This window comes from Ictalurus furcatus, chromosome 7, assembly GCF_023375685.1.
Source record: "Ictalurus furcatus strain D&B chromosome 7, Billie_1.0, whole genome shotgun sequence".
Classification (NCBI taxonomy): Eukaryota; Metazoa; Chordata; class Actinopteri; order Siluriformes; family Ictaluridae; genus Ictalurus; species Ictalurus furcatus.
Genome location: NC_071261.1, coordinates 28,582,626 through 28,609,297, shown reverse-complemented (window position 1 = coordinate 28,609,297; position 26,672 = coordinate 28,582,626). Strand labels below are relative to the sequence as shown.

Below are 26,672 nucleotides of genomic sequence, written 5' to 3'. Positions count from 1 at the left end.
ATGAATAGGTAATATGTGAAAAAGCATAATAGGTGCACTTTAAAATGAAGTGAGTTTTTTTTTTTTAATGCGAAAATATCATGGATTATAGTTTATTTATTTTAGGAATTTCTTGGATTGGATTTAACATTTTTCAAACTGATTCACTGCTATTTTTTTTTTTTTTAGCAGTAAATTTTTTTTTATACTTCTCTATCTGAATGATGAAGAAAATAAGAACTTTTTTTTTTTAATTATTTTATTTTATTTTTTTACACAAACTCAGGGATTGTTTGTATTATCACAATCCCTCCAGGATTTCGCGACTTTGCGATCACAGAAATCAGCGCAAACTCCCTGAAATCATTGCAGATTTCCCTCAGATTTGGGCCAACGCGCTCTTCGAGTCAAAGCGTCGAACACGACTACAACTAAAACGTCCCATTACCCAACAAACAGCACTGCGAAAGACAGTGCAAAACCATTTCGTGCAAATGGGATTTTGCCGAATTCAATAGTTTTCCAGAAAAGAGAAAAAAAAATGTTTTGTTTTTTTTTAAAAAGCACTGCAAGATCGCAGATTTTTTAAAAAGCCACATTGAAATCAAGCATTTGTTGGCCGCAACAACCACAAAAAAATCCAGGCGAAATCCTGTACGCCATGATTATAAGTACAAATGATCCTAACAAATGAGATGCATTAACAAACATCTGTTAAACAACGTTTGAAATAATTAAGGTTACAAAAACGTATTACACCAGTATCGGGCATCCATAAATAGTCAAGGCTCTGATATAAAAAAAAAAAATTGTGCTTGACTGATTGATTATACCGTCATCACTGCCGTACATCTTTTAACCTAAAGGCTTATTAAAATAAATTTTAAAAAAAAGACAAAACTATCTGTTTGCTAAAGCCATGCCTGGTCCAGATGTTGTTCATGTACGCACACGTTCAGCAGTGTTATCCAGTGGATACTGTTACTCACAGGTTTTGCCTGCCTGGCACTCGCACTCCGCACGAATGGGCATGGCCGTGACACACACACCGTCCTCCCACGCTGATGTCTTTAATGCTGTAGTAGTACTGCAAGGAGAGGAGAGAGAGTACAAAAGGGTGAAAACTCAACTCGCATGCAGTAACCGCGCTTCGAGTACAAGTCTCGTTGAAGCAAAATGTCCTCAATTTAAATAGAAATGAATCGAGTCGAATGACAGTACGGACAGTGAGTGAAACTGGCACTCGCACTGGTGAAATCATATTCCATATTTGACCGTGGTGGTAATATATTACAGTCCGACATTTACTTTGACATTTATGCGTTTTTAAGTAAAAATGGATCTTTTAATGGAGTTCTAGAAGAGTAAAGTGCGCAGAGTAGAGGTGGAAGAGTAAATTGTTTTGTTTTTTAGGATAGTGTCGGGGTTGGCGTTTTAGGGGTTAGTTCACGGAAGAGGTGGGTCTTTAGCTGTTTTTGGAAGATGGTGAGAGATTCTGCGGTCCGGATTGAGGTTGGAAGTTCATTCCACCACTGAGGGACGGTTCGTGTGAAGGTTCTGGAAAGGGATCTTGAGCCACGCTGAGTCGGCACTACTAAGCGTCGGTCGTTAAGCGATCGCAGGTTGCGTGAGGGAACGTAAGCCTTCAGGAGAGAGTTGAGGTAGGAGGGTGCTGTTCCAGACAAGGTCTCGTACGTGAGCATCAAGGCCTTGAATTTGATGCGGGCGGCTACAGGAAGCCAGTGGAGGGAGATGAAGAGGGGTGTGACATGGGTTCTATCAATCATCAATCAGATACTTTCATATCAGTATATTGGTATCAATGCAATTGCGACAGAGGCTGTTGCTGCTGTTGAAAACAGAGACTTTGGAGTTTGTGGAGTGAACCAGAAACTATGGCATGTTTTTGGATCTAGAATAATGGATATCTTATGGTAACGTGTGTGTATGAGGGTGTGTGTCAGAATGAAGGTGCATTAAGTTCAGGGCATTGTGCAATAAGGTTTCTTAACCTGTATGTATGCATTATGCTGATAGGTGACTGGTATGTGGTGTGAAGAAAAACAGTGTTGCAGATCTTTCACATTTATGTAGACTATATAACCGTGTTGTGGTTCGGATATTGAGATGATGCGATAATATCGGATCCATAAATATTCATTTTTTAAAACTGATACTTATACACGTCTTTGATTTATCATGAGAGACCGCGCTTGTGTATTCTACTGTTTTTTTGTTGTTGTTTTTGTTTTTTTTATTTCTAGGGACAAAAGAAAATCAGAAAATTAAAAAGAGCCAAAATAATACGGGTTACCGTGGCAGGTAAGTGTAGCTATTTAATTATTCCCATAATACACACATCAGTTGGAAACATCCCTGCTGGAAAAAAAAACAACAACAAGAAAATAATAGCAACCATCACAGAAATTCTAATGGTTTCCACTACAAATACCATTACAAACAATGAGCTAACCATTAAAACCATTACTGGTTCTTAATGGTTTCCATTAACATAACAGGCCACCAATAGAAGGCAAAAAATTACCAGTATAGACCCATAGGGACCATTACGGTTTCCATTAATGCCAATGCAATTCCAATTATAACCATTAAAACCATTACAAATTCTACGAGGGTATCTATTGGGGTTTTTTTCAGCAGGGCTATACAGACAGCAAGTCTCGCTCTCTCTGTGTCTGTGTGTCTGTGTCTCTCTGTCTCTGTGTCTGTGTCTCTGTCTCTCTCTTTGTGTCTCTCTCTCTCCGTCTGTGTCTCTGTCTCTCTCTCTCTCTGTGTCTATGTCTCTGTGTCTGTGTGTCTCTCTCTGTGTGTCACTCTCCCTCTGTGTGTGTCTCTCTCTCTGTCTCTGTGTCTCTCTCTCTGTGTGTGTGTCTATGTCTCTGTGTCTGTGTGTCTCTCTCTGTGTGTCACTCTCCCTCTGTGTGTGTGTCTCTCTCTGTCTCTGTGTCTCTCTCTCTGTGTGTGTGTCTATGTCTCTGTGTCTGTGTGTCTCTCTCTCTGTGTCACTCTCCCTCTGTGTGTGTCTCTCTCTCTGTCTCTGTGTCTCTCTCTCTCTCTGTGTGTCTATGTCTCTGTGTCTGTGTGTCTCTCTCTGTGTGTCACTCTCCCTCTGTGTGTGTCTCTCTCTCTGTCTCTGTGTCTCTCTCTCTCTCTCTGTGTCTATGTCTCTGTGTCTGTGTGTCTCTCTCTGTGTGTCACTCTCCCTGTGTGTGTGTCTCTCTCTCTGTCTCTGTGTCTCTCTCTCTGTGTGTGTCTATGTCTCTGTGTCTGTGTGTCTCTCTCTCTGTGTCACTCTCCCTCTGTGTGTGTCTCTCTCTCTGTCTCTGTGTCTCTCTCTCTGTGTGTGTGTCTATGTCTCTGTGTCTGTGTGTCTCTCTCTGTGTGTCACTCTCCCTCTGTGTGTGTGTCTCTCTCTGTCTCTGTGTCTCTCTCTCTGTGTGTGTGTCTATGTCTCTGTGTCTGTGTGTCTCTCTCTCTGTGTCACTCTCCCTCTGTGTGTGTCTCTCTCTCTGTCTCTGTGTCTCTCTCTCTCTCTGTGTGTCTATGTCTCTGTGTCTGTGTGTCTCTCTCTGTGTGTCACTCTCCCTCTGTGTGTGTCTCTCTCTCTGTCTCTGTGTCTCTCTCTCTCTCTGTGTGTCTATGTCTCTGTGTCTGTGTGTCTCTCTCTGTGTGTCACTCTCCCTGTGTGTGTGTCTCTCTCTCTGTCTCTGTGTCTCTCTCTCTGTGTGTGTCTATGTCTCTGTGTCTGTGTGTCTCTCTCTCTGTGTCACTCTCCCTCTGTGTGTGTCTCTCTCTCTGTCTCTGTGTCTCTCTCTCTCTGTGTGTCTATGTCTCTGTGTCTCTCTCCCTGTGTGTGTCTCTCTCTCTGTCTCTGTGTGTCTCTCTCTGTGTCTCTGTCTCTCTGTGTGTCTCTCTCTCTCTGAGAAATCAAAATTGTGACACCAATAAATATCTTTTTCCCCCATAGTCAAGCTTCTTAATAAAGTTTATATTAATGATCAAACAAAGTCGACAGCATTGCAGAAAACTGACACCATTTAATATAACATAATATAATGCACAATAACAGAAGTCCACCGTGTCCGAGTATAACAATTTGTTTAGAAAGAGGAGAATTGTGACCGTTTTCGACAGGTGGAAGTTGTCATGTTCGCTTTAGCCATGCGTGTTGAGTTTTACGACACGTGTAAAAACCTGGTGAGACAAATCTACTGCATGTATTCGATATAAGTGAGGAATAAAACATTTCGGGTGTGCTGTTATAGGAAAATAATCAACAATCAAGCAACGGTGATCATTTTCCAATAACAGCATGTCCTGAAGTGTTTTGCTCCTCTTATACCACTGCGATTTTTCTTCATTAAAGAATAACTTTTCATATTCATCCACTTATGGTTACTTTTAACGTTCTGGCACGTCTCCTGTCTCGCCAGTCCGTGGTATTATTGTCTTTAGAAACATCACCCACTAGCCGCACTAGTCCGGTTATCCATCCCCAGAGCTGGGAGCTGAATTTACGATGTATTTTTCTCGCTAATAAATCGTTCCACTCGGGTCATGCTTTTTCTCCTGTGCTGAAGCATGTCAGACTCCACAGACCGGTGATGAAGGCTCTTACTGACTGCCCAAGCAGGTCTAAACACTCTCCTCGAGTGCATGCATTACTCTACACTCGGCTTGGCACGAGGCTCTCGGCTGGCACGCGGCCCAGGATGAAGGAATGTTAGAGCGGAGGGGAGAGACAGCGGAGGCCAGACGACGTCCTGTCAGTAAACAGAGACATAGCACCTGAGGGAGGATTGTTCCTCTCAGGCACACACAGACTCACGGTGTGTACGGTATACAAAGTGGAAATTCGCAGAGGTAACTTAGGACAACCTTCATAAACGCAACACCTAACAAGATTTTAACGAGGTGACTCCAACTAACCTGCAAACCTGTGAGAGCTCAAACACTCATACAAAATGGGATTCACACCACTCAGAGTCCATTATCTATGCAGCAATGGAATTAAGAAGTGTGACTATGTCTTAAAAGTACCATGAGGCAGTGGGGGCGTGGTCGAGCAAGGTCTACAGACAGAGAGGAGGCGGGTTGAACCGGCAGGTAAATCATAATGATTCTCACCTGTGTGTGATTACAGCCAGTTTACTTATCTGCTTTGTTTGTCCTTTTAGAGAGAGACAGACAGACAGACAGACAGACAGACAGACAGACACACACACACACACAGAGACACAGAGACACAGAGAGAGACAGAGACACAGAGAGAGAGCGAGAAAGACAGAGAGAGACAGAGACAGACACACAGAGACACAGAGACATAGAGAGAGAGAGAGAGAAAGACAGACAGAGAGTGAGAAAGAGAGAGACAGAGAGAGAGACAGACAGAGAGAGAGAGACAGACAGACACACAGAGACACAGAGAGAGACAGAGACACAGAGAGAGAGAGAGAGAGAGAAAGACAGACAGAGAGTGAGAAAGAGAGAGACAGAGAGAGAGACAGACAGAGAGAGAGAGACAGACAGAGAGAGACAGACAGACACACAGAGACACAGAGAGAGACAGAGACACAGAGAGAGAGAGAGAGAGAGAAAGACAGACAGAGAGTGAGAAAGAGAGAGACAGAGACACAGAGAGAGAGAGAGAGACAGACAGAGAGTGAGAAAGAGAGAGACAGACAGACAGACAGACAGAGAGAGACAGAGGGACACAGAGAGAGACACAGAGAGAGAGAGAGAGAGAGAGAGAGAGACAGAAAGACAGACAGAGAGACAGAGACAGCTATAGAGAGAGAGACAGAGAGAGACAAAGACAGAGAGAGAGAGACAGCTATAGAGATAGAGAGACAGAGAAAGACAGAGAGAGACATAGAGACAGACAGAGAGAGACAGACAGACAGACTTTGCCCACAACAAATGCACATGCACAGAGCGTAATTGAACTTGAACTTGACCTTCAACCTGACGAAAGCTGCCAAGTGTTGAGACGACATGGGGATTGTTTGGGTTTTTTTCCTGTTGAGTTTTTGAAAACTTGTTGAAAAATGTTGGTGAGAAAATAATGGGAACCTGAAGCACCTGTCTCCTTCCTGAGTCCTTCACACCCCGACTCTCACACACACACACACACACACACACACACACACACACACACACACACACACTCACACACACCAGGTTACAGGTTACAAAACTCTAACTGAAAACGAATGCCCTTTTAATCGCCTTTACATATTTCTTTTTTCTATTCTTTTCATTTTCTTCCCAACAAACAAATTCAAACATATTCATCAAGTCTGGCAAGCCAACCTTCTAGAATCTTCTAGAGAGTCTGGTACATTTTACAGAACGCGGTAAATGTTACATTTTTCCCCCTACAGCTCATCAGCAAATGTGACATGTTCGCATTTTCTCACCACTAACACAACTCTAATAATCTTTAATAACAACACAGACTGAAGTTTTTGGGTGTTTTTTGTTTACTTCAGTGGCTGTATCGGACTCTCTAAAGCTCATTGGTTAGCGGCCTTCGAAAGACCCAGCACAAAGAAATGCTGAGAGCCAATCAGATTGCAGCCTTCAGGATCCTGGAGCTTGTGTCCAGAAAAGCTCCATGAGCCACTGCACGTCCGAGTCTGAGACTACATTTCTACCATGACAAATGTTGCGTATCGCGTCGTAAAACAGTGAAAAACCATTCACATATGTCACGTGATTTCTCCTGTAGGTAACCTCATGCATGTTACTAATTTGTTGTAGTTTTTTTAATCACTTTCCATAAAAGAACTCTCTGTACGGCTCGGTCACTTCCTCATCAGCTGATCCGGTTTAATTACTGCTCCCAGACCTGAGCAGGGAGCATCCTGGGATACGGCTTACCTCGAGACAGACGGGAAAACCCTTGCAGTCTGCATTACAGGAGACCTGGTGTCTTTAATTACCTCCATGCTAATTACACCATAGGATCCCGCTCCCTGCGTTCGGGATTCACGTCTCTGTACAGGAAGTAGCGATTCCTCCCGGGTCATCTCGCAGTGAAAGCACTTCTCGGCGTCGTGCACGCAGAACTCACAGAGCTCGACGACTACTACGCACGGCAAACCTTCGACAAATGGAGTCGAGCTTATCTCTTGTTTACTCAGCTCACGCTCAAATCGGATCCTTTGTGCGGCGCGGTTAAAAACCGCACACTGGTCGTGTTCAAACTTGCGACCGTGCGCATGATAAGAGAAGGAGAAACTGCTCTACATAGGAGAAGAATGAGCTCACCTGCAGTAGCGCGGAATCACTGTTATGTTAGGTCGCTTTTAACAACTCCAAAATAAAATAAACAATAAAGCAGGATACCGAATAAACCCTTATTTACGGATCCGGGACCAGGACGCGAGAGAAAAGAGCTGATTTAAGGATCTGCGATGATGAATCATTGTTTCTGGTTTGATCCTTCGTAAATAGAAGTGAAGATGAAGTGGAGAGTTTGATTTATTCATTAAATTCCCTTCAGATTTAGTGGATCTAAACCCACCGACACGCTCGTGTCTCGCACCCCGAGCGTCACACACGCCACGGTTTATAACATCCCAGGACTTTCGCCATCTTTTTACTCAAACGAGAAGGGACTCAAACAAAACAAGTCCTCATTTCTCAGCCAGGCTGAATGAAACTTTTCCATTTACCTCGTGAAATTTCTCTGCGTCAGCGTGAGCGATTTTACAAACGAGGTGGTACGTATAGAACGGCACCCTCACCCTGCGTGTCACAGTGGGGTCACGCTGAGCCTTGGAGATCAGATGCCCCAGCAGTGTGTTGGTCCGTAAAAAGCGCAGGCGGATGTTTGTGGCCTTGGTGAATTCCTGCAGCGCCGGAGAGTAGGCGAAGTTCTTCGATCCGGGACGACCGTTCACGAGAGACACGAAGATCTGAAAGCACCAATAATGGAATAATCAACAACAGGGCGGTTAATGTTACTGATACTACACCAAAGTTGATTATTTGCCATGACCATCTTATAGTCCTGGATCAATTTTTTATTAATGTATCGATAGCACGTACATTATCACACCAATCGTTCTTTATTTTTCACTGCCACTTTAAATTCTAAAATAATAATAATAATAATAATAATAATAATAATAATAATAATAATAAAGTACAAAAACAACTCACCTCGCCGTTTTCTAATGGGACAATCCGTGAGTACTCTGTGGTACAGATCTGATCATCATCTCCAACGATTCTGATGTTAGGCTCCTTACCAAACCTTTCAATGCAATCCTGTTTTAAATCTAAAGCAAAATCGAAAGAACCCAATATATATATTCTGCTTTAGTGACATATGGACACAAAAATCCTATTTCATAGGAATTCTATCTTTCTTTGTCTCGGTGTATTTTATCAGTGGAAACATGGGTTAGCCAGCTACGTAAAAACTAATGAAAACAATGCTGAAGTGGTTCACACTGGATAACCCGACAATATCCGTCGTACTAAAATAAAATGCAGTTTTCGCTGCTGAAGTCAGAAACGGAAAAATATCCCGATGACTTTTTACGCCGTTCATTAGCTCAGCTGACTCGGTCACTGCCGTAGCCTTTATTCGATGTTTTCTTACAAGAAAATGGGTAAAAACACAACAATCAAAAAAAGTAAAACAGTTTTAAAAAAATGTATTTATTTGGGGTTTTTTTTTTAAAAAAAAAAAAAAAAAAAAAAGAGAGAAAAATGGAAATAAAATAAAAACGACATATTTTAGATTTTAAAGATCTAAATTGTTTGGTAGAGACTGATAAACGTCAACTCACGTGCAAAATACTGCCAGGGCGTGAAGGTCTTCCCGTGATCGACGGAGCGCTCGAGGACCCACAGATCTGGCCGTGGCGAGTTGGCAAACTTTACGATGATGTAAGCGACATGGAAGAGCTAGGAAGGAAACAAAAACGCCGGTCACAATGCACTCAGTAAGGTTTATCTTCCACAGTCATCAAAGTCACATCACTGGGTCTGTCTCATCAAAATAAAGCTGTGATAGGATCTTAATCACTGTCATTTTCTACACAGTTATATTACCGGAGATTTATCACAGGCAAATCTACACGTTATGAAGACCTGAGGTCCATAGTGATTCGTTTTTGTTTTGTTTTTTCCTCCCTTCGGCATACAAACCAGGGCCGGTTCATCTAAATGAGCTTGCAGGACTAAACTCTACCTCGTGGATCCACATAGTGCTAACGCTGTGTTCAAATTAACTCGGAAGTGGGAAATCAAAACTCTGTGGTCAGTCAAAACATGGATGCATCCAACAAGTGCTCCTTTGTTGACTCTTAATTGAATGCAACCAAAGCCTGCACTTTCAGCCGAGCTGAGGAGCTTTCTTCGCATCGGCGAGATTTCATAGCGTAACTGGATCACGTTAATACTCCACGATCATTTCCATTGACGGCATCTGGCAGACGCCCTTATCCAGAGCGGCTTACAGAACTGTTTTGAAGTCTCTATCGATAAATACATCCTGATACTGGCTCACGAAGTCACAGACTAAGATCATCATCGGTCTAAAAACGTTGTCGGGGAGGTAATATCATAACAACAGAACAAAGGACAACCTTTAATTATTTAACGTCATTTGGAAACTGCCAGTGACTCAGCTGGACGGACATCTAGGAGAAGTCTGCTCCACCACCTAGGTGCCAGAACAGAGATAAGTCTTAATGCATGCCTTCCTTCTACCCTGAGAGATGGTGGGACCAGTCGAACAGTGCTAGAGGATCGGAGGGAGCGTGGTGCTGAGCAGGGTGTGATAAGCGCTTTGAGGTAAGTGGGTGGGGGTATATTTTTGGCTTTGTAGGCAAGCATCTGTGTTTTAAATCTGATACGGGCAGCTACAGGAAGCCAGCGGAAGAGCGTAGCAGTGGGGTGGTGTGGGAGAACTTAGGACGGCTGAAAACAAGTCATGCAGATGCATTCTGGATCAGTTGCAGAGCTCGGACGGCGCTCACAGGCAGATCTGCCAGGAGCGAGTTGCAGGTCGCATTCACCGTACATAACTGAGACCAGTAACTAGACACTTGTTTAAATTCAATTTTGCATAAGCAATTAAATCACATTTCGAGGAGAAACTTCATATTGTTTATGTAAACTATTCGTAATAGTTTACAATCTCTTAAATCTGACACTTTTTTTCATGTTTGGTACTGCTTTGTTATCCTATTGTGTCCACCTGTTTTATGTAATAGCATGATTAGTTTCAACATGAGGGAACACCACCTTAAGCTCAACTTGGCAAGAACTGAGCTTCTCGTCATCCCAGCCAGCCCCTCGGTCAACCACAACCTCGCTGTACAACTCGATTCAACCACATTCAAGCCAACCAGGACGGCCAGGAACTTTGGGGTGACTTTTGATGAGAGCTTGACCTTTACAGACCACATATCAACAACTGCACGGTACTGTAGGTTCAGTCCATATAACATCAAGAAAATCAGACCCTATCTCACCGAACAGGCTGCACAACTACTCGTCCAGGCTCCTGTTATCTCAAAACTGGACTACTGCGACGTACTACTCTCAGGCCTCCCAGCCAGCTCCATCAAACCCCTTCAGATGATTCAGAATGCAGCAGCACGCCCATGTCCAAAAGAACCCACATCACACCCCTCTTCATCTCCCTCCACTGGCTTCCTGTAGCCGCCCGCATCAAATTCAAGGCCTTGATGCTCACCTACAAGACCTTGTCTGGAACAGCACCCCCCACACCCCTAATAATATCATTAATAATAATAATAATAATAATAATAATAATAATGTTTATTTCTAATGCACTTTTCTACCCCCCCCCCCCCCCCCCCAAATAAATAAATAAATAAATAAATAAATAAATGAAAAGATGCGAGATACAGCTGTTTTGCAGCTGTTGTTGACACTCCCATGTTGGGAGAAGTGCACATTAAATGAGCATGAAAATCTTACACAAGTATGCATGTCATTTCCTCGGAAAGATCTCCTTTGAACGTTTGCGCACAGCTGTGAACCGAGAAGATCTGAACTGAGAAGCAAAGCTGCTGATCTGAACATGGCCTTGGCTTTCCGTTTGAATTGGCCTGCATCTTGTTCACACCTGTGTGTTAAGAGGGACGGCATGCATCCGTTCTGCCCCACTCACTCCTGTTAGACGAATGTAGGCGTTATTCGGGGTGTGTGAAGAGACATGTCAGCTACACACAGATTCCTGGAATGGTGTCACATAGCAAACACAACCCCCCTGTACACCCCTTACACCCACCCAACATACTATCATTCATGGCATGTCACTCCCATGCTACGCCTCGTACACAGCAATTTCCAACAACACATCACAGACATTTTCTCCGTCTTATTGAGTTTAACGATGAGTACGCAGAATATTTCTCCACCAGGGATGGTGGTGGCGGTAATCCAATAGATGTAGCTGGAGATGAAATAACAGAAATACTAAATATTATAAGAATTAATGCGTAAAAAAATAAAGCATTTACTTTTTATTATGGAATTTCTTTATCAAGGAAACATGCATTCAAATACGCATTTATTAATCATTTAGTAATTTTACTCATTATTTACTACTACTAATAATAATAATAATCTTTATTTACATAACGCTTACATACAAATGTCAAATGGAATTTTTAAGCAACGTTATAAAAATGTAGTTAGAAAAACTGATGAATACAAATATGCATAAAAATAACTAACTGAAATCACTTAGTTTTGTTTATAATAATTACCTGTACTGTATTATAAATTGTTCATTTGAATTTTCTTCAAATACAGTAGCATTTTAAATCAATAAAAACTCACTAGAAATATAAAAGAACATAATCAATAAAATATATCGGAAGTAGATTTTCTTAGTTATACAAAACTAAAGTTATACAAAGCGTTAACCTTTTATCCTGAAATGTACGGAATCAAAACACCAAGCCCGTCCCTGTGTAAGCTGTTACTATAGAAACGATATAGAACACGGATAACGTATTACAAAGCGTCAACTGGTGTTAAAAATAAAGAAAGAAAGAAAGAAAGAAAGAAAGAAAGAAATAAAAACCTTGCAGATGTGCTGTTGTGGAAAATGAATCGATCACCTTCTAACCGATCGGAATGGAGCATTCATCAGTGCTGTATTATAAAGTCAATTTCACAGAGCACGTTCTGTGATTTCAGGTTCAGAGAAAGTGTGCGTTCATGCCATGAGTCCAGTCCTGCATGCAGCAATAAAAAACACCGTACAAAAGGAACAACACGCACTGCTGCCCTAACATGTACGGACTGAATAAGACGTGCTACCTTCTCAATTTCCAAAGTCAAACAGTCTTAAATCAGCTCCTTTTGTTTGACGCTGTGGGCGCACGGCGTATACAAGGGCATGAGGGTCCTGTGGTGTGTTAGGAAGGAACGTGTTTGATCATCGGTCATGTCAGAGCACACCGAGTACGTGACGGGTAAACTCGGGCGCACAAGGGACGTGTGTATCCACTTCTTTTATCGCCTTTCCTTGTCCGCTCAAGTGGCGGTAAATATTTGAAAAATGGGCCAGAAGATTACAAACTGTCAGCACCGCTTTGACCACAGACTTAACACATCTTCAGGCCAAAGGTTCAGGAGTCATGTTAACTCTAAATAGCGTTTCAAGGAGAAAACAGACAGCTGTGAATTTCAACACGGCCTCCGTTACGCTCGCTTTACTTTCTCCGGCTCTGGTTTTAACGAGGACGTGTTTACAATCAGGATGGAAGCCAGAGCTCAGGCTGGTGTTCTGGTATTCTTGATAAGTTACCTCAGCAGTACAACCCATTCAAAACTGGACTACTGCAACGTACTATTCTCGAGCCTCCCAGCCAGCTCCATCAAACCCTTCCAGATGATTCAGAATGAACCCATGTCCAAAAGAACCCACATCACACCCCTCTTCATCTCCCTCCACTGGCTTCCTGTAGCCACCCGTATCAAATTCAAGGCCTTGATGCTCACGTACAAGACCTTGTCTGGAACAGCACCCTCCTACCTCAACTCTCTCCTGAAGGCTTACGTTCCCTCACGCAATCTGCGATCGCTTAACGACCGACGCTTAGTAGTGCCTACTCAGCGTGGCTCAAGATCCCTTTCCAGAACCTTCACACGAACCGTCCCTCAGTGGTGGAATGAACTTCCAACCTCAATCCGGACCACAGAACCTCTCACTATCTTCAAAAAACAGCTAAAGACCCACCTCTTCCGTGAACTAACCCATACAACACCAACCCCCACATTGTCCTTAAATAAAAAATAAAAAAAAACAACACAACCTTACTCTGGCTCTTACTCCTCTACTCTGCGCACTTTGTTTCTCTAGAACTCAATTAAAGATCTTGTACGGTAGCACTACTTGTATTGTTCTCCGCTTGATATATCGCTTTGCTTGTATTTCCTCATTTGTAAGTCGCTTTTTATAAAATGGATGGGACAGATTCTCACTTGGGGGCAATTGTGCATAGCCAGCTCACCTACTAGAATGCTTTTGGGAAGTAGGAGGAAACTGGAGAACCCTGAGGAAGCCCATGTGGGCATAAGGAGAACATGCGAAACAATACACTGACAGTAACCCGAACTCTGGACCCTGAAGTAGTGAGGCGGGAACTCTACCCACTGCACCACTGAGTAAACACTCGATATAACATATAGTGATTCACACACACTGTATCAGCAGTGTTAGGTTTTTAAATATCTGTGTGTCACTGCTGCATTGAGAAACCAACTAAAAAAAAAAACCCATCAGAAACTGCGCAGGGCTGAAGGTTAGGAAATAATTAACACACACGCTGTATGGAAAAAGACACAACTTTAAGACACTGTTTATCAGTCCCCTCCAGGATTTCCTGATTTCTCAATCGCTGAAATGATGAAAATTGGAGAAATTTATTCAAATTGAAGGAGCTTGCAATTTTTCATAATTCTATATATTAAATCAAGATTTTCTACAGATTCGGGTCGAGACGAGTCACGTGACGTCATCACGACGCGAATTCCGCCGAAGCCGTCTTCGATTCACGTGCGTCGAACACGGGTACAGCTGAAAGGTCTCGTTCACCAACAATCCATCACTGTGAAAGAGCACGCAGAACAATTTCACGCAGTTGCAATTTCGCCAGTTCGTGTAGTTTTCCGCAAAATAAATAAATAAATAAATAAGCACAAAATAAAAAAAACTCAGAAATTGCATCTCAAATTTTGAACAAAAAGATGCAGCAAAAATCAAGGAAACCTCTTTGAAATCCTGTAAGGACTGTAAAGAACCACGGGGCCAGTGATAGCTCGATGGTTATACTGTTAAATTACTGATCAGAAGGTAGTGAGTTCAAATCCCAGCACTGTCAAGCAGTCACTGCTGGGCCCTTGAGCAAGGCCCTCAGCTGCTCAGTCATATAAATCAGATAAATGTAAGTGGACTACTATATAACATACAGACTTCTGGATAACATCGTCTGTCAAATACCATCCATCCATCCATCTTCTATACCGCTTACTCCTTTTCAGGGTCACGGGGGAACCTGGAGTCTATCCCAGGGAGCATCAGGCACAAGGCGGGGTACACCCTGGACATGGTGCCAGTCCATCGCAGGGCACAATCACATACACATTCACACACTATGGACACTTTGGACTTGCCAATCATGTCTTTGGACTGGGGGAGGAAACCGGAGTACCCGGAGGAAACCCCCGCAGCACGGGGAGAACATGCAAACTCCTCACACACAGGGCCACGGTGGGAATCGAACCCGAACGTGCTAACCACTAAGCCACCGTGCACCCCTGTCAAATACCATAAATCTACATTTTTGTTTGGTCCCTTGGTCTATGGTTCTTTAACTATTTTGCTTCACATAACTACAATACAGTAACATTGATCCCTGATGGACTGGCATCCCATCCAGGGTGTATTCCCAACATTCCTCCGAATCAATGATCGTGACCCTGACCGGAATGTACCCCTTACTGAATGTTAGTAAGTGACTGAGGAACACCAAAAAATTATTAAAAGACCCCTCAGGCAAAAGATTATACATTAGGGGAACCTTGTTTTGGTGTTGAAGAGCGCACTTGAAGACTGGTGGTTGAATGTTTTTCCTGGTTTATGACACCTAATTCACCTCACTCATCACCTCATTATCAGTTCAAGTTAAATCAGAGCAAGACTACGTGGCACCTGTGTGTGTGTGTGTGTGTGTGTGTGTGTGTGTTTTGCTCTAGACCACAGGCTATTTTGGACATCTACAGTATATATTGTGTGTGAGCTCAGGGATAAAGATTGCTCCACAAATGAACAATCACCTGACGTCGCCGCAGACAGAGACAGACAGTTGTTACGTTCTGAGCCGGACCCCAAAGCGGCAGGATGAAATGCGGCCTTTCAAATAAGAGTAGCATTCACGTAACTGAGGGAGACAGGTGGCTGGGACGGCTGTCACATGGGGAGACGGATTTCTATTCTCTACACACACACACACACACACACACACACACGACCTAAAAGGCATTATGTTAAATAATAAACGAGGTAAATCTTTCCAAGAAAAGATCACATGCTTCCGTAAGCCAGGTTACGCAGAGAGTCTTTTCCTCGAACAGATCAAGCTTTAGGAGCTTTAAACATAACTCCATTATTTATTTATTTTCTTCGTGCACGCCGCTGTATCTTTACCTGTGTACACGGCTGAAAGGCTGGAAAAGGCGGGTGCTATTAAAAGGTCAATCCCTAACAATGTTCCCTGCTTTAGCGCTGGACTCCCCAGTCCAAAAATGTCTCACGGTTCCAAGAACAGTACGCGACCAACACAGAAGTCATAAAAGCGCCACATAAAAGGAGCGGTGTGTTTAATCGAGTACAGATTTTCAGCACGAGGACAAACATTGTACGTTTTAAGACCTACACCGAGGTTTTGAAAGGTTCAGACAGACTGTAGGATTGCACACCCGAGCTCGCATTCTCCGTGCGGTTTCGTATTGTTCGTGATGTTCAGCGGTACTGCAGGTGGCGCTATTAAAAAAATTCACAACAATAAGAGTCTACAGGAGTAGATCAAAGGCTATGCTGTCACTATAGCAACCAAGAGATTCAAAAACAGACAGTGGGAAGAAAAAAAAAAAACTAAACAAAAAAAATCATTCACAAAGCTAGTGCAAGCAATAAAGCAGGTCAGGAGGACAAACCATACATTTCTTCTACAAATACATGCAGAAGGTCAGTGATGTAAGGAACACACACACAAAGAGAAGAATCACAACTAAAGACAGTAGCTGCGTTTAAATGGACAACAATAATCCACTCTTAATCCGATTAAGACCGTACTGTGATTAAGAAATCGCTCTAATCGAATTAAGACAGGTGGAGTATTCCTGTTTTAGTCGCATTATGGACGTGTATTACAGACATGTAAACACCTTAATCACATTATGAACGTCGTGTGAGAGTTTTCACCGCATTGTGCGACAGGACACGATCACACACGGCAGTTCTCAACATGTCACGGCGAACAAGAGAGCACGGCTGCGTCCCAAACCGCGTACTTGCCTACTATAGGCCTGTAGTAGGGAAAAATACATGTATCTCGGCTACTATATAGACGGTAAGTACGCGGTTTGGGACGCAGCCCACGGCTTCAAGCAGTCGTCTATTAGCACGTACAGCACGACAAATAATTAACCGCACTTAAAGCGTTCGTAAAAAATTTAATAAAAACACCCAAAACTGTATACGGGTCCGTAACGAAGCGCAACTGTATGTCGATACGTGAAATTCTGGAGGGATGTCGGACGGCGTGGCGCGGTGACGTAATGACGCGGGCTGTTAATCTGATTATGTTCTAATACATATAAAACGGGAACACGACAGGAGTATTCTAAAAGCGACTCACATTATTATCTTAATTAGAGTAAGGTCAATAATTCGATTACTGCTGTCCATGTAAACGTAGTCAGTGATGGGTTGGCAAGCTGTTCCAACTGTTGTTCTTTTTCTTTAACCTTTCTTGTTTCCTTTCCTTTCCTTTTTGTTTTTTTAACCTTTTCTTCTTTCTTGTCCTTTTCCCTTCCTTTCCATGTTTCATTCCCTTTTATTTCCCTTTCATTCTTTTCCATGTTTCGATTTCTTCTCCGTTTTTTTCTCTTCATCATCATTCCTTTGGATGTCTTCCTGTTCTTTTCCTTTTCCCCTCTCCCCCTTTCTTTCTTTTTTATATTTCTTTCCGTTATTTTCATTCTCATTAATCCCCGCCTTTCTTCTGTAAACAATTTGGTATACGGAATATAGAGAGCGAGAAAAATAACCACAGGACACAGAGGTTAAAGCAGACTACCACATTTACTGGGAATAAGGGGGGCTGGTAGGAGAGTAAGAGGGACTGGCAGGAGAAAAGGAGGGAGAAAAAGACTGATGATAAGGGGTATGCCCTGGAGAGGGAACTGGGCTCAACGGGTCATCATCACACTTCCTTGTCTTTTCCCCCTTTACTCTTCTCATTTTCTTCTATTTACCCGTTTTCTCACCTCTTTCTTTCAATTTTCTCCTTCTTCATTTCCTTTCTCTTTTTTTCCTTAATAAGACTCAGCCATACAGCTTTAAAAAAAGGGGGGGGGGGGGGGAGACAGATAGAGTGAACTCCCCTGAATTCCAGTTTGTCACATGCCCTTATTAGCTTTCCCACATCATTTTCTTCTGGATGAATCCCTGTTTCCATCTTAAGGGGCGTGTCGTATACTGTAGCTTGTAAAATGAGCCATTGAGAGCTGAGGCATGAAAGATTTACCCAGAAGTGAAATCTGATGCAGTTTCCTTCTCAGAACCACAAAAAATCAGGAGCAATACGTCAGTCAGTAGGACAAATGACCCGTATTTATCCTCTAATATATGTAATTAGCTTGAATAATACCATCTACAGCCACGCGATTCGGAGACAATTTCAGATTAAATGGAAGGTAAGTGGAATATCAGATGAAGGAGCACGCCAACAGTGTTTGGATTTGAACTGTACGAGCAACATACAAATGTACGTATGTAAGGCAGTATTTATACAAATGATTGTAGTGTTCTCATTATACAAGTGGTCGTGGAATAAATTTCCAAAATAGTCTTGGCGAACAACAGGAAAAACTCTTTCTTTCTTTCTTTCTTTTTTTTATTCCATCCGTCGTCAAAACTAAAAATCATTTCGTTTCATACCGATGCTCAATCAATAGAGAGTTAGTCTGACGGATCATCTTTATCCTACGATCTTAATGGGTGTGGTCTCTTAAAAGACGACTCCGCCCCCATTCACAGCGCACAAGGGATGGAATGGAATGCATTGGAATGGTTTGATGAGGATGAAAATAATATAAAATCATATGCCATGACCTTAAAGTGCACGACATCTCAACTCAATTGATACATTCCAACATTTCAATCGCTGTGGAATAGAGTCAATCGTAAAAAAAAAAAAAAAAAAAAAAAGGGGCTGAACGGCGTTCTCGCTAACTTTAGGAGACAACGAGTTTCAATCCCGATGGTGCGGGAGCCATCCGTGGCTGGGAGTCCTAGCAAAATTGGCCATGTTCTTTGGGTGGAAGGGATGGCATGCGCGCTCGCTCGCTCTCGCTCTCTCTCTCTCTCTCTCTCTCTCTCTCCCTTGTCAATCACAGCAACCCTAGCCAATCGTGGGTTTCTCTGAACTCACGTATGCGGAAGAGAGCAGAAAGAGCTTTCCTGAGAATGTGTTCCGCCACACTGTGCTACTCTTCAACATCCCTGCTTGGTAGCTAACATGTCATCAGGAGCGTGAAAACTTACTAATGACCGAATTGGGAGAAATAGAAAGGTGGAAAAACAAGTCAAAGTTCTGCAAAGAAAGTTTTGTGGCTTTGTGGGACACTTTCAGTTTCAATACTGATGGATTTGCTTCTGGGTTTTCCCCTTATGGCTATAGGACCTGAATCTGGTCTCAAGGTGTTTTCAGTATTGCCTGGGACTTAGGGTCTCAGACATATAGACATTCGTACTTGGATTTGTCTTGGTCTCGGACATTACGGTCTCTTTAAATACGGTCTTGATCAAGAGTTTGTAAAAGTACTGTTCGTCTTGTGTTTTGTCATTGGAGCAATGCATGAATGAAGCCAGCTATTTGATGTAAAGGCGTGGCCTCGAGAGGTTTTTGATGGTTTTTAGTCGTAATCTTAATCTCGCTTTCATTTGAACTCAATCTTGACTTTAGCCTCAACCCCTTTAAGACTTAGCTTTGACTCGGTCTTGGCTATTCTCGGAATTGGACTTGCTTTGGATTGATGTTGGTGGTCTTCACAACAGCCCTATTTCCACTTCCTAAAGCCCTTGCCTAATTGGCTCAACGCGACATGATGACCACACTCGTTTCACTTCACTTCAAATCTCTAGGTGCTACGACTATAATAACTGTTTACATTAATAAATATAACATCTTTGTGTCCAAGATTAACTCAGAGATTCAAAATAACAGAAACACATATTTTAAAAAAAAAAAAAAGTCAGAGATTTTACACTGGCATCGTTGAAGTATGTCCAAGGTCCAAGTTTTGGTCTACTTTACACATAAGAACCCTTTTGTTAAACCGTTCTTTAAGTGTAGGGTTCCAGCTCGGTTCTCTGCATTAAGGAAAATCTCTAAACCCCCACATATCTCTATAAATAAACACAATGGCAGACACTTTCAGTAACACACACACAGGCTATTTTTGAGAGAACGGAGTCTCTCTGGCGTGAGAAGCGCCAGGATTCTGTAGCCTTCAACAGGTGGATGTGTATGTGTGGTGTATGAAAGAGAGAGTGTGTGTGTGTGTGTGTGTGTGTGTGAACAAAAGAAAAGCAAAAGAGAAAGCGGAACAGAGACTCCTCGATACGCCATTTAGCAGAATCCGAAAGTCCATCATCGATTACAGAATGATCCTTTTCGAGACTTCAACAGTGCTGTGGTTTGAGAACACGCTAAAAACCCGACTTGATTCTCCGATAATAACGCTCTATTTTTACATCTTGCTCTCTTGAGACACTAAGAGCAGCCGCATGGCAGCAGCAATCCATTAGCTTCCCACAAATCCCTAAGAAACCACGATGACCTACTTGGAAATAAAGCGAAAAGCACAGAACAGCGTTAAACCCTAAAAAGGGCCTTGATATGAGGTCGTGCTCTGTGCCAAAAACCTTGAGTAAAGACGAAAAGTGTCTCAAGGAGGCTCCGTGCCCACCAAATCCTGCAGGATTATTAGTCTTTGTCCTGTTTTTTAAGCCTGAAGAGGATTTTTTCGCTGTTCATCAGAGCAAGAAGACAAGCTCGGGATACATTTTATTGTCCTAATCGAGAGGGATGAGTGTCTGAAGCTCAGGCACTCTGTAACATAGAAGACTCAGTCTTAGGAAATGCCCATTGGAATCTGCTTGTAGTCACTTGTATAAATATGTGTGTGTGTAAAAAAAAAAAAAAAAAAAAAAAGGTACAGTGCCAAGTCTAAGTAAGGTTCTTGGAGCATTCACACCATAGTTAATTTAATGTCTGTATACGGGAATGTTTTTATATCTGCGTGGGGACCAAATTTGTAGGGACATTTCGAGTTAGATTTAAGTGCTGACGCAATATTAATTAGCTTCAACGATGCCGACTGGTTCTCACAAGGATGTTAACACAAATAGCTGTGTGTACTTGTTTATTTATTTAGAAACGAGAGATGGATCCTGGCAAAGAATGCAAATTCCAGCAAGGGTGTTTCTCATGGTACACTCACCTGACCCAAATCCAGCGTGACGTTTATCTCGTTGTACCGTATCCCCCTCGAGAGAGGCGGGCTCTGCCACCAGCGCTCTGTGCCATCGATGGCGTTGCTCACTGGACGGGCTTTCTCAGGGTTATTGGCATTGCAGTGGTCACAGTACTGCCCCTGAAACAATCACATAAAGCCTCAGCGTCTCACACTCGTATTTTACATATCTACACTCTAACAAAAACAGGTTCAAGGGTTTCTAACTTCCGAAAAAGGTCTAAGGAAACACTCGGGTTTTATATCCAAATCGTCAAGGGTTTCCACAGAAAGACAACCAAATAACCCTTAAGGGTTCTGTATAATGTACATAATATAGTTCTGAAATAAATACACAATATTGGCTGTATAAAAATAGTTTGAATAAAAAGAGCGAAGAAAACTTTTACTGCATAACAGAGTTGTTCTTATTACGTTGTTGTTGTTTTTTTTTTTGTTTTGTTTTTTTTTATAGGCATGGACTCGAAACACATTCCAAACCCAAAAGCTGTTGGGACAACAATATTTTTGATCATTTAAATAGTTTCACACAAAAATAAATAAATCAATAAAAATCACTCACTGATTGGACAAAAACGCAATACACTTTTACCCACATAAAGAGATCCGCTTTCTAGCAATCTGCAGCTTGGAAACACCCCCGACCTTATATGGAAATGTCTGCCTACATTTGTGTATTGGAACGTGATTATTTCGTGATTCGCTTCATGTGTGGTGGTCTGGGAAAACCCATCAGATGCCACTGTGGCTGAATTTTCTGGCGAATAGGCAAAAAAAATTGTAAATAATAAATAAATTATGTTTAAAAAATAATAATAATTTAAGTTAATAAATAAGTAAGTAAGTAAATAAATAAATAAATAAATAAAACAGGCTTTGGCCAGAAATTGGGTTTATCTTCCAATAATATACTTCAACACCTCAACTTTAAGAAGCCATAAATATATTTGTGGAGGTGGGGGCAGGGGCAGGGGCAGGGGCGTGGTCGAGCGCCAGTTTGTGAATGGAGGGTGGAGCCGGGAGAGTGAGTGGTAAGGACCTATATCTGTGAGGGATTTTGCTAACAAGTGTTCTGTGTTACAGTGAGCAGTGGAAACGATCAAAGGGGGAGAGACAACAAGAATGAGAGAGTGAGAGAGAGCGAGAGAGAGAGAGAGAGAGAGAGAGAGAGAGAGAGAGAGAGGCACAGAACCATGTAGGTGTGCATATACCTAGAGAGAAAATTGAAGGAAAATAAATAAGAAGTATAAAGATCCCCCTTCTGAGTCGTCTCAAGCCTGCATGCCGTTTTTTTTTTTGTTTGTTTTAAATAATCTGCACACAAATTGAACTCTCCCAAAGAGATTTAATAACAATAAATAAATAAATAAACAATTTATTAAAACCCAGATGAGGACGGGTTCCCTTTTGAGTCTGGTTCCTCTCAAGGTTTCTTCCTCGTGTCATCTCAGGGAGTTTTTCCTCGCCACCGTCGCCTCTGGCTCGCTCGTTAAGTGTAAACTCAGACATTTCAAATCTACAATATTGAACTGAAATAAATAAATACATTTTAGGATTAGGAATGAGAAAAATGTCAAGTCTCTGTTCTTCTTTAGCATTTTGAATGGCGAGCAAATTTCAGCCAATGCCCCAGGGAAGAATTCTAAATGCTTTAAAAATTTGAAAGAAATTTTGCACCACAGGTTCAAATTTACATATTTCGTATCAGGGTAAAAAAAAAAACCAAAAAAAAAAACCTCATTAATTCACACTCACAGACGTAGTTTTGAGTCCGAAGTCGAGAAGGAGTTTAGAAACGAATGTAGCTTGTAAGCAAAAGCTGCGCTCGTCTCTCACACGGTGCGTTTAAATCAGAGAAGCAAGTGAGCTGCACAAAATCTCTCTCTTACTCTGCACTGCAAAAACAACTGCATCTCAGGAATTGAAACGATCTTGAATGAAGGCAAACGCATCTAATATTTCTCAATGGGAGTTCATTCGAAAAGCAAGACAAACCATGTATTCGAAATTAAAGGGTGAAAATGTCTCGTTCTACTGACAGATAATTTGGTTTCTCTCTAGAAATAAAATGTGCGAGATTGGCATGCGTGTACATGCGTGTACGTGCGTGTGCGTGTGCGTGTGTGTGCGTGCGTGTACATGCGTGTACGTGCGTGTGCGTGTGTGTGCGTGTGTTTCCGCCACCAATCTTGGCTGACAAAGTGCTAATGTTGCCTTATGTCTGATTAATGTTTTATATGAACATCTCAAAAAGTCTTGCGAACTTTAGGACCTTTTTTCTCAAATCAGTTTTTAACAACATTTAAACAACAATCTCAGCTAGTATTTAGATTTTTTACATTTTATTAATAATAATAATAATAATAATAATAATAATCATGTTCATCGTCCATCCATTTTCCACACTGCTTATCCTACACAGGACAATTCGGAAGTGCCAGTCATCCTACAACACACGTCTTTGGACTGGGGGAGGAAACCGGAGAACCCGGAGGAAACCCCGAAGCAAGGAAAGAACTCCACGGCCACAGTGCAGAGGTGGGATTTAAACCCCCGACCACGCAGGTCCGAGGCAAACGTGCTAACCACTAAGCCACTCTGCTCCCAGTTGTTGCTGTTGTTGTTGTTGTTGTTGCCCCATCTTTCTCACTACTTTCCACCAAGATCATTTTCCACTTATAACAAATCAAATATTTGTGTGCTACTGATAAAACTATTTGAATTCTTTTCAGCAAATGCTATGAAATAGCTAATAATCCTCATCACTGCAACATGGGAAAAGTTGCTATAAAATTCGATCATTTATGTAACACAGTATTAAATGCATCCTGCTTACGTTGTTTTTTTTTTAAGCATGCCTTTCAATTTCCTTAATATAAAACTCATGCGTAGTTCCTATTGTCAGACATTTCTTATCTTCTTTCTTCTCAAAACTCAAAGTTCAGGCAACTGGCAACGTGGGCACGAGATTTGTCCAAAGATCGTCCTAAAATAGACATTTTAGCTTACATGATAAACTGATACTGATCTGTTGCTGTTTGATATGATAAGTGTACTATGAGTACAGTTATATGCTAACGAGCTGAAAACACCAGGTATTTTCAATGCCATTTTAACCTATCATAAAAGCTTACAAGTGAAATATCAAGATGTTTTTTTTCACCTTCCTGAAATCTCCCACAGGCCAAATGCAGCATAGAGGCATGCGGGTCAAAAAGAAAGAAAGAAAGAAAGAAAGAAAAACTAGCTGGACATGAAGAAACAAGTTTTTTTTAAAAAAAAAAAGCTATATTTGGTGCACGTACATTATCTCTGTAAATGTTTTGATAATGGAGCAGATCCCCAGTGATCACCAAGAGGATTACCTTGCGAGAGGATTCAGAACCAGCTGTAAACACCGATCGGCTCCAAGTAATCCGTGAAACCAGAAACTTCTTTAAGAGAAATGTTACTTTTATTAAAAGATGTTATCTAGATATTATATACTCAATGTAAGCAAACTACAAAAAAAAACCCGATTATGGTGTTTAAAGCTCCGAATGGTTTAGTTCGGGTGTAATTTGCTGAAATCCTGAAGCAGTACAGCTCATCCTGAGCACATCGTTCAGCTGAAACTGGCCTACTGGTAGTCCTGAACATCGCTCGCAGCTCAGTGGTAGAAGGTGGTCTTCCCCAAAAACTACAGAATAGTGTTACAGACAATATTATCCCATACAATGTTTTTTTTTTTTTAAATAAAATAAATAAAACTACTTGTTTAGCTTGGCTTGTTCATGTTCTTGGGTCTGTTTTCTTGTTAAATATTTCATGATTTGTAATAATTGGTTCTGGGTCTAAAGAACCCCCTGTTGTGCACACTTTAATGTTTTCCCTGCTCTAACACAACCACTTCAACTCCCACTACTCACTTCACTTGCGATAACCACTTTGTCCGGGTCAGGGTTGGAGCGGATCCAGAACCGAACCCAGGAACACTGGGCATGAGATAGGAATACACCTTGGATTTGGACACCGGTTCAACGCAGGCCACCACACACACATTCACACCTAGCACAATACTTTAGGACTTTTGACACTCTTTAGGACTTATGAAAGCTAATCCATCTACCGGCATGTTCTTGTGAGGTAGAAAGGAACCAGAGAACCCATTAAGATACCGGCATAATAACTGATATATTATCATCTGGCTGCATGATAACTGGTTGTTAATTAGCAGATTGCTTGAACGACGTGTGTAAGATCGGGGGAAAGACGAAAATGTCCGGAACAGAGGGTTCTCCAGGATCAGGACCAGGAGTTTCGTTTTATCCTAGATAATTCACCTACTGGCATGTTTTTTGGGAGATGGGAGGAAACCAGAGAATGCCTCGGAAACCCACACGGACACAATAAGAACAAACGCTGTGAAACTCTGAACTTGGTGAACCTGGAACCATGAAGCTGTGAAATTATCCAGAAATCCATTTTCTATAGCGCTTATCTTTCAGGGCCGCAGGGAACCTGGAGCCTATCCCAGGGAGCAAAGGGCACAAGGCGGGGTACAATCTGGACAGGGTGCCAATCCAGCGCGGGACTTACTCACACACACATTCATACACTACATGACAGGGTGGACACGCCAATCAGTCTACCATACATGTCTTTGGACTGGGGGAGGAAACCAGAATACCTGGAGGAAACCCTCGAAGCACAGGACAAACATGCAAACTCAACGTACACAGGGCAGAATTATTAGAATTATGATCCTTATTATTATTATTATTATCATTATTATTATATTATTATTATTATTATTATTATTATTATTATTATTAGTTTAACTGCACTGTCAATGAATCAGTGAATACAAGTTTCAGCACTGAATGCTCAGCAGTGATTTCTGGTATTCTTTACACCTCCCTGTTTTCCCAGAGTCGGGAATAACGCAGGTAGGCGCGCGCGCGCGTGTTTTACCTGGATAGTTTGGCTCGTTAATCCCACCGTCGGCCCTCCGACCAGTTTGCAGTACAGATCCGTCCTCGGGTTGCCGTTTTCCTCCTCGCCACACGTAGCCGTGGCTGAAATGACCGAGTCCTCAGCCAAGTTAAAGTACGGCGGAGTCATGCTGAATCCGCCCGGGACGTCGTTGACCGAGGCTCGCGCTCTCACCGCAACAAGCACGCAGATCACGCAGGGTACAAGCAGCTGTGCGGCGGAGTTCAGCGTCGCTCTTCTGCTCCGCGCCATTTTCCCTGTGTTCGGACTGTCGCGGAATTTCAGTCATATCCGATCCATAAAAGCTGCCCTCTTGCCTTCACTCCTGAACTTGTGCGCGTGATATCAGAGTTTGCTGCACTTGCTGGAAGTGGATTTCCCCACCGTGCTCGTGCACAAGCGCTTCCTCTTTACTGTGCGTGTGCGCGCGCGCGTCAATAACTTGGTAGGACCAAAGCATCAAATCAAACCATAATTCATTTTCAATCAAATTCTCAGAAGGACTTTGCAGAAAAGAGTTTTAAAAAGTAGACTTAAAACAAGAAACTATATATATATATATATATATATATATATATATATATATATATATATATATATATATACACACAGTATCTCACAAAAGTGAGTGCACCCCGCACATTTTTGTAAATATTTGATTATATCTTTTCATGTGACAACACTGAAGAAATGACACTTTGCTACAATGTAAAGTAGTGAGTGTACAGCTTGTGTAACAGTGTAAATTTGCTGTCCCATCAAAATAACTCGACACACAGCCATTAATGTCTAAACCGCTGCCAACAAAAGTGAGTACACCCCTAAGTGAAAATGTCCAAATTGGGCCCAAAGTGTCAATATTTTGTGTG

The 26,672-nt window shown here is 42.0% G+C and overlaps 1 protein-coding gene across 3 annotated transcripts in view; it reads right to left on the bottom strand.

The window, feature by feature from the left end:
• The window catches only part of si:ch211-241e1.3 (laminin subunit alpha-3), a 112,205-nt gene extending 85,996 nt beyond the window's left edge, over window positions 1–26,209 (bottom strand). For all 3 annotated transcript variants that reach the window (XM_053629659.1, XM_053629660.1, XM_053629661.1), the window contains exons 1-6: window positions 25,783–26,209; window positions 20,797–20,949; window positions 8,805–8,922; window positions 8,170–8,288; window positions 7,752–7,922; window positions 969–1,066 (exon numbers count right to left, since the gene is read on the bottom strand). In XM_053629659.1, coding sequence (XP_053485634.1) covers window positions 969–1,066; window positions 7,752–7,922; window positions 8,170–8,288; window positions 8,805–8,922; window positions 20,797–20,949; window positions 25,783–26,055 — 932 coding nt within the window. In that variant the 5' untranslated portion in view covers window positions 26,056–26,209. The remainder of the gene's footprint in view (window positions 1–968; window positions 1,067–7,751; window positions 7,923–8,169; window positions 8,289–8,804; window positions 8,923–20,796; window positions 20,950–25,782) is intronic.
• Between the last annotated feature and the right edge of the window lie 463 nt (window positions 26,210–26,672).